Source organism: Calonectris borealis, chromosome 16 (assembly GCF_964195595.1).
Source record: "Calonectris borealis chromosome 16, bCalBor7.hap1.2, whole genome shotgun sequence".
In the NCBI taxonomy this organism is placed as follows: domain Eukaryota; kingdom Metazoa; phylum Chordata; class Aves; order Procellariiformes; family Procellariidae; genus Calonectris; species Calonectris borealis.
The window spans coordinates 14,872,739-14,880,963 of record NC_134327.1 but is presented as its reverse complement, the minus strand read 5'-3'; the positions used below and the strand labels follow the sequence as shown (position 1 = coordinate 14,880,963).

General features: G+C 44.4%; 1 protein-coding gene across 11 annotated transcripts in view; it reads left to right on the top strand.

The window, feature by feature from the left end:
• Nucleotides 1–92: 92 nt before the first annotated feature.
• The window catches only part of TOM1L2 (target of myb1 like 2 membrane trafficking protein), a 56,941-nt gene continuing 48,808 nt past the window's right edge, over nt 93–8,225 (top strand). For 5 of the 11 annotated variants that reach the window (XM_075165440.1, XM_075165439.1, XM_075165443.1 and 2 more), the window contains exon 1: nt 93–191. In XM_075165440.1, coding sequence (XP_075021541.1) covers nt 140–191 — 52 coding nt within the window. In that variant the 5' untranslated portion in view covers nt 93–139. Of the gene's footprint in view, nt 192–253; nt 276–6,848; nt 6,952–8,225 lie in introns of those variants that run through there. The other 6 variants (XM_075165434.1, XM_075165442.1, XM_075165441.1 and 3 more) reach the window with 4 other exon arrangements.

Below are 8,225 nucleotides of genomic sequence, written 5' to 3'. Positions count from 1 at the left end.
GTCTAGCCACCGCCCAATCGGATGCAAGGAGGCGGGCCACGCTTGGCAGAGCAAGCTGCGGTTGGTGTGCGCGCTTGCCAGTCAGGGCGGGGTGGGGGAGGGGGGGGGCCGCCGGGCCGCTGTTTGTTGTCATCCCAAGATGGAGTTTCTGCTGGGGAACCCGTTCAGCACCCCGGTGGGGCAGAGCCTTGGTAAGGCGGGCCCGGGAAGTGCAGAGGGCTCCGGGGCGGGGCCGGAGAGCCAGCGGAGCCTCTGGAGGAGGTGGGGGGCTCCAGGTAGCGGGGGGCTCTGGAGGCAGCAGGGGGCCCTGGGGGTCGGTGAGGTGCTGTGGAGGCAGTGGGGGTCTGTGAGGGCCCGCGGAGCGCTCTGGAGCCAGTGGGGGGGCGGACTCTGAGGCTTAGTGGAGGTCTTTGGGGGTTGTGGGGATTTCTGGGGTTAATGGGGGGCTCTGGAGGCGGTGAGGCATCTGGGGGTGTTGGTGGGGGGCTCTGGAGGTATGGGAGGGCCTCTGGGGGTAGCAGGGGTCTCGGGGTTGGTGGGGGCTCTGGAGGTAGTGGGTGGCTTTTGGGGTTGGTGGGTGCTGTAGGCCTTATTGGGGTCTCTGGGGGATAGTGTGGAGGGCTCTGTGGGCAGCAGAGGGCCGTGAGGGTAGCGGTAGCTTCGGGCAGGCTGTTTGCTGTGAGGAAGGAGCGACTCCACTTCAAGATGGTTGATGGATGAAGGAAAGTTGTTGCGTCCCCCAGCTCCTTTTCCTGCATGTGAGCGCCTTGTTACAAAGCAGCCCTATCATTCAGCCACCTTTTTCCCAAAATGTTGAAACCTCCCTGGACCTGTGGATATGCAGGGAGGGTGACGTGGTTTAGCTATACAAGTACGTGCTCTGTTTTCAGCCCAGAGCTTGAACTGTGGTTTTGCTAATGCTTTGGTGAAATTAGGCAGGTTATTTTGAGTGTGCTTTCACTGCGCAGCTAGCCAAGTCCTTCCTGGGTTGCTGTGTCTACCTCCCTCCCACAGACGTGTTCACTCTCAGCTGTGGCAAGTGTGGTTTCAATCAGGGTTGCCACAGCCAGGGCCGCAGGAGAAAGCCTGGGCGCCACTTCTGCAGAGTTTGATAACTTGCCCACGGTTGGGTGGGCTGTCGTTGCCTCCCGCTTTCTTCTCTTAGGCCCTGAAGAAATACAAGATCTCTCACATTGCGGTGGGAAAGAACAACAGACTGGCTCAGGTTCCTGCAGTGCGGGGACCGTGGTATACGGTCCCAGAAGCCAAGGCGATGTTCAGTTGAATGCGCTTGCACTAGCATCCCTCTCCAGTAAAACGATGCTCATAGTATTCTTGATTTGTTTCATAAGCAACAGTAATTCTAATGCCGTATTTAGGGGTTATATATAGTATAATGTATAGCTATATATAGTCTAGTCTATAGCTATTCTGCATTAATTTATGGAATGATGGAAGACTTGTGTCTTTGGAAATTAAGGTGGAAAAATGTTTCAGAGTACCTGGTCGTGGCCTCAAAACCCAGAAGTTCTTTTACAGTAGTCGCCTCACCCATACGTGCAGAGACACCCCCTTGTAGAGCTGAAAGGCCCTTAAACGGGTAAGTCTCGCACTGTGCTTTGAAGGTGGCTGGACTCGTGCTTTGTCAGACTATATGGAGCATATGTATAGCTTGCTGTTTTTCTTTAGCCATCTGGGGTGTTTATTTCTTCTGCGTAGGGAGAGGAGTGCCGAGAGTTGGAGGATAATAACGAGAACAGTGAAAGTTAAACATGATTTTAAAGTCAATTTGCTTTGTTGTGTTTGGCCATCTGACCACATCTGCCAGGACAGCTGGCTGCTTTGCTGCTTGGACAAGCCTTCTACAATGAGCGTTGTTAAGGGAAGGCAATAATTTCTCATCTATTTATTGTCAGTTTTTCTTCTAGCATCAATAAGTGGTTTAAAGGGGCTTCCTTAAGACTTAAGAATTGTTGGGAGGGGTTAGCAGTAAAATCTGCTTTTCTAGCCACCTGCCTTTCCAACTTTAGAGTGCAAAGATTCTTGTAGCTCTTGCATCCCCTTGCTCTCTTTGAATGTGCAGTCACTGCCGACTTAGAGGCTTCGAACACGAAGCTCTGAAGGAGCTGCTTCATCAAATAAGGTTAGGTGTGTGTGAGTGGTTTATAATGCAACTTCCCTTGATGAAAAATTCAGCTGCACTTTAAAAATGTTTTTTCATCCCCAGGGGGAAGAGATAGCTGCAGATTTTTATTTTGGAAGAAAAATTTTTCTGCTTCTCATATCACTGCCAGTTATCCCTTTCTGAGACAACAGTAAAACAAAAGCATGCCTTGTTCTCAGATGGTGCTATTTGCCCAGTGTTTCCACAGGATTTTTTTCAATGAGCTTGTGGAATATAATTTTCACTTATGTTTCTCTTCATTCTTTAAAAGAAACTGAATAATTTTGTATTTCTGTTGAAACATATTGTGTTGAACACAGTTGTGATGTTTTCAAGCAAGGCCTAACACTCACCATAAGGGAGAAATGCAGAAAATTATGTAGGTCCATCAGCACACCAAGAATGCGTGTTCTCTGCCAGGAAGTGGCAGTGGTTCACATGAAGATTTAATTAGGGCTAGACAATGTCTTCAGATAAATGCCAGGTCTGAAAGAACAAAGGTGTCGGAGTAGGTTTGGGGAGAGCTGAGAGAGGTAATACAAGGGATTTTCTCTTTTCTCCTTCTCTTTATCTGGATAATGTTTGAAGCTAGACAGGCTTTTTATGTTAACTCTTTTGCTTAATGTGGGAAAGTAATGCTAGGATGAGCTCAGAGGATTTGTAATGGAGATGGATAGAGTCTCCTGCATCTAAAGTGCCAGTTTCAACGGCAGCCAGGTTCCTCATTGCTGAAAGCTACCTGATTTTTGGCAATGCGCTTATATTGTAGCCTCTTCTTGGTTTCCAGCGGTTGAGCAACAGAAACTATAAAAGACCACCATGGCTACTAATTACAAACCTCTCTTAATTTTTCTGTAATACTTCGATTGACTCGTGGACGCTGAACTGTCCTTATGTCTCTAGCAAGGTCCTCTCCTGAGCGGAGGGGGTGGTTTTTGACAGGGCTGTTGTGTGGAAGGCAGGCAGCTGCTGCGGTGTGCCTAGGAGATTCCTGAAATTAAAATCCATTTTGCCCAACCCATGTTGCTTTTCACCTGGAGGTTGCAGTGAAGGGAGGTAGGTAACAGCACCATTTTCCATATAAGCTAAAAATCTCATCCAGGATTATGTGGCAGAATCCATTACTTCTCAAAGGCTCCGTGAGCAAAAGGTGCTTTTCAGCATCCCGCAGGACTTACAAGAAGTCTTCATGGCCCCTTCACAATGTCGCTTTTGTCGGTGGTCAGTGCTTCCTAGCCGGCCTCCTCAAGAAGATCCTTGGGCAGAGGTTGTGTGTGGAGGCTGATGTGCTGCCGGTGCTTTTAACCGGTGCTGCGTGCTCGGTGCCCGGTGGATCCAGCAGCTGCCGGCAATGCTGGACGTGGAGCCCCGGGGGGCATTGGAGCTTTCACTGACAGCTTGTGCTGCACGGCTCTGCCCGGCTGAGGGGTGGTCGTGCCACCAGCCCTGGAGAAGGTCTTTGTGAAAGCTGGCAAGAGTCTAGAGGGTAGAATTGGGTGCCGCGAGTTTCGTAGCCTGCTGAGTGTGTCGGGGCTGACAAGATCCTTTGTGGCATCGAGTGTTGGCCTGGTTCTTACGATTGAACTGTTTATTTTTTCCAGCTAATAGTGTAAATACAATAGACTAGATCCTTAGAGGAGGAGGACTATTTTGAATACTCCTGACCAGTGAGGAGAAGTACAGGAAGATGTTTAGTAAAATGGCAAAGACATTGCTTGCTATCTGGAGAGGGGCTGGCCTGGGGAAAAAGCTGCAATTTACAGTAGCGGGAATTTGCCTTGAGATTCAACATCCTGCCATAAATTGCGTTTTTATCTTTCTTTGTTCAAGGGAGCCATCTTTAAAGTGTCACCACTCTATTCAAGGTTATTAGGACAAATACCCTTACTGTAGGTTAGTGAAAACATCTTAGATGATTAAAGCTGATTGAATTACAAGAATGTGGAGTACTGGTGACTTTTTTTGCTCATTCTGCTTATTTGATATAGGCCATATGGCTTACACATGAGGACACAGTAAAACCAGTTACATTTTGTAGTATTTTTTTTTAACTCTAGAGACTTTGCAAAGGCTTCAGGAGAGTGTTTATTTATTTGAATCCAAACCAAGTCTTGCTGCTGGCCCCCGCGGCTCCCTCAGGTGCACAGGGCTGAGCTGGGGCAGTGATGTGTGAAATGGGCTCCTCACGGGGTGTTGGACGGGAGCATCGAGGTCCGTTTCGGTAAGGGCTCTGGTCAGGGCTGTGTGTGCTGCTGAAGTCAGCCGTTCTTGCCGCAGCTTGAAGTCTGCTTGACTCAGAGCCAAAGACCTCCAGGGAGAGAGGTCCAGCACCTGAGTGAAATGCACAGAGACCTGAAAGTTAATTTTTAACAATACGTAGAAATTAAGGTGTCCTGCATAACTGGGGGTGGGGGTGTTGACCAGACGATGCTGGTTTACGTCCTTGGTCCCTGTTGATGAAGGGAGGTTTGAAGGAGGGGTGCTGGTCTGGACACTTGCCCTGGAGTCTGTTTTCGGAGGAGGCACAGGGCAGTGATTTAATACCGAGTATTGTTTAAGGAGGCTACAAAAACAAGGTTTCAGCAAAAGATACAGAGGCACTTTACTGAAGCAACAGTGAGGCAGTCAGCTTTTCAATTGATTTTTATCAAAGCACTTGCAGTTTCCATTCAAGGCTGTTAAATTGATAATAAATATGGTGGACAAAGTCTGTTTCCAGAGCTGCTGTTTTGTTCCCTCCTCTTTTTTTAAAATGAGTAAATGCCTCAGTTTGGAGGGTATATAAACACCTTTTTATTTTCCTTTCCATAAGAAGCACTTAAGATATAAGAAACCTGAAGGAAGGCCTTAAGATTTTTATGAGTCTTAGAATAAAAATGGTTCCTAAATAAATGAGTTGATGGTTACATGCAGGAATAGAGACATGTGTTACAGCGAGCAGCCCATGGTAATCCTGCAGGAGGAATTAACCCAGGCTTTCTTGTCCACATACACAATTTGCCCAAGTTCCCTTCAGAGTAAACTTACTACTTTGCTGTGCTGTAAGTAAAACTTTTTTTTAAACAGAAACCTTTTCCCAATGCCAGAAGTCAGTGTTTAAAGTGCACACCGTAATCTTAGGATCTGGTACCAATAAAATTACATGTTTGCAGCATGCTGTTGCGGTCTGAATCATCTCTCTTCATTAATTGCATTATAATAAAATAAAAAGTCCTTTGTGTTTACCTATAACCGCTGAAGTATTGTGCCTTGTTCTAAGGAAAGCTTTTCTCAGTACAAGGTAGCAGTAACTTTTCTTGCTATCAGATGCCCACAGCATCAGAAAGATGAATTTTGTCTTTTCGCACAGTGAAGAGGGCACAAAAAGCGCTCTCCTCAGAGTTTAAGTACATTTATAGGTACTCCTGTAGCTGGTCAGTCATTTAAAATCCAGCCCCCCACTGTTCATATAGAATTTTGCTAGTCATGCAAAAGAAAGTCTGATAAAATGCTTTTAGTTTTATAAGATTATTTGGATCTGCTTTCACTTCATGACAATGGATTATGTTGTAAGGAAAATCTCCATGAAATATGAAAATGGATATCTTTGCTTTTAAAGGAGCAAATAAATACTGAGTCATGAATCTGGCAACTTGGAGAAACTACATACATGTGTGAAGCTGGATAATTAGTATAATACCATTTAATACTAGGTTTCTGAGACTGGATTTATTTTATAGGCACAAAAGCAGATTGTAGTTCATGAAGGTATTATAGCATGTATCTTTGAGTAATGCAGTTTTATCTCTTCCAGCACAGTATGCTTAAATGTATATTCCATATGCTTGTAATATAAATCTATATGTGAGAGGTTGCAGTGTGAGGACAGCTTGTTCCCAATTTGATACTGCTCTGTTCACGTACTCGGCAGGTTTTTTAAACTGCATATTTAAAATATGCTTGACTAAAGACACACAGTTAGAAAATCCCCACAGACCCTCTCAACTGATTTCATATTTCATCCAAAACAATTTTCACCAAAAAAAGTAGTATTGTGTGTTTTCCTTAGTTGGATTAAGGACAATTTTAAATTATTCACACTTTCCTTTGATTTTGTAAACTATGTTGGGTTTATAATTAAGCATTCTTTGAAGGTGATCAAGGCATCTGGTAGCATCCTCGGTGGTAATGGTCAGTGGAGGAACAGCAGCAGTTGTTGCAGAAATTTCGGTGAGATGATCCTTCATGGGGAAGGATGCTGCACAGTACCTGCAGCCCAGGTGCTCTTCAGGGTTGGCCTGGCAATCTCCTTCCTCATCTGGTATTTCAGATTTGACTCTGGGTAAATCATTTCACACTTTCCGTTTTGGTTTCAAAATCTGTGCAACGTATAGGTGATAAAAAGCATAAACGTTTGGAGAATACGGGAGAAAAAGCCCTGAGAAGTTAGGAAGCGACCCGAAAGGCCAGCCTGCGTAACACAGTTTTTCCCCCATGTGATGAATCTGCACAGATCATCCAGAACTAGTTTTCCATTTTATCATTTGCATCCACCTGGGGAATTACTACTTTTTCTACGTAAAAGAAACTTGTTGCTGAGTATAAAAATCCTATCTGGGATAGATAAGCCTTATCTTCCATATTTGCTTAGTCATTCTGCTGACAGGTCTCCACGATTGTTGTGCTCATTTGTTTCAGTTATCATCAATGGTAAAGGGCTCTTTTAAAATTGATGAATCTTGAGCACAAAAGACGCTGGTCTTTAGAGCCTGGTCTTTCTTCCCTTAGGAGCAGGTCCTTTGCTACAGGTATGTCTTTACATAACTCATGGAGCTAGATCCTCCAATCTGTAGGTACTCTTCCTGTTGCTCAAGAAGGGGAGATGCAAATAAATTCAGCCAGTCTGTTTTTGGCAGCACTGTCTTTAAATGTAAATATGCACTCTATGATTATTCTGTACCTGCCAGAATTATGAGGTAGGCCCCACAATGTAATAACTCATTTCAAAATCAAGGATTAAGGAAGGAAAGAAGTCCATGTATGTATATACCCTGTCTGTGTTTGGGCAACTCCTGGCACAGCGATGTATAGACTACTTACCCGTGCTTCTGTATCTCTCAGTTCACAGAAACCCTTTGGCAGCTCAGTGTTTGCAACGTAGTCTCAGAGAGCATCAGGAGACTCAAAAATGAGAAGATATTCAGGAGAAACCTGTTGAATAGTTTGGTTAGTTCGTAAGCCTGCTTATTTTTTGAGAGTAAGCCAGTCTGTTCCCCAGCTGGTCCTCAGAAGCCTTCTGGGTTAGATTACTTTGGGAAGAAATTCTTTGTTCAAATTCAGATCAAAGAAAACATACACAAAGTGAAGGCACAGATTGGTGTTGTAAACTGTGTTTGAACCCCAAGAACTTTGCAGAGCATTGGTTTCTTATTCTTAAGGCAAGAAAGACACTGTTACATCCCAAATGTGGTCAGGAATGTTGAGAATATTGTTAACTTGGACATGTTGCATCCTCTGTATTTTTGTGAGATACATCTGCTGCAAGAAGCGTGACCAGCTTTGTATTTAGCCCAAATAACAAAAAATTCACATTTCTTGCATACCTGAGTAAATGCAGAAAAACTGCTTTTTTGAAATCTGGTATTCCTGACTTTTTTTTTTTTAACTTTAGTTTTGTCTCAATTATAGCTTTCTGCATTTATTTTCCTTTTGGAAGGAAAAGGGCGTCCTTCCTTGCCTATACACACAAAAAGCTACCTTGAGCAGATGAAATAAATTGCAAGTTTCAGCAGCTTTGCCAGCAAATTTTGGAAGGTCTTTATGCTGTACTAGGCCTACAGGCTAGCGGTATTTGATAGCTTCCAGTCACTTTGTCTTCTCAGACTAATACCTCTGTATGTTTAGTAGAGACATTTTACTTAAGCTGTGATGACCAAATACTTACTGAAATACAGATTTTTTTCCCAGACATCTGCAAGGCTTTAATTAGTAATTCTGTCCAAAATGTCAAGCCTGAAGTAAGTTTTTTGACTGAGGTGATCCAGAGGTGAGATACTATATTGTAGCTCTTCCTTCCAAAACA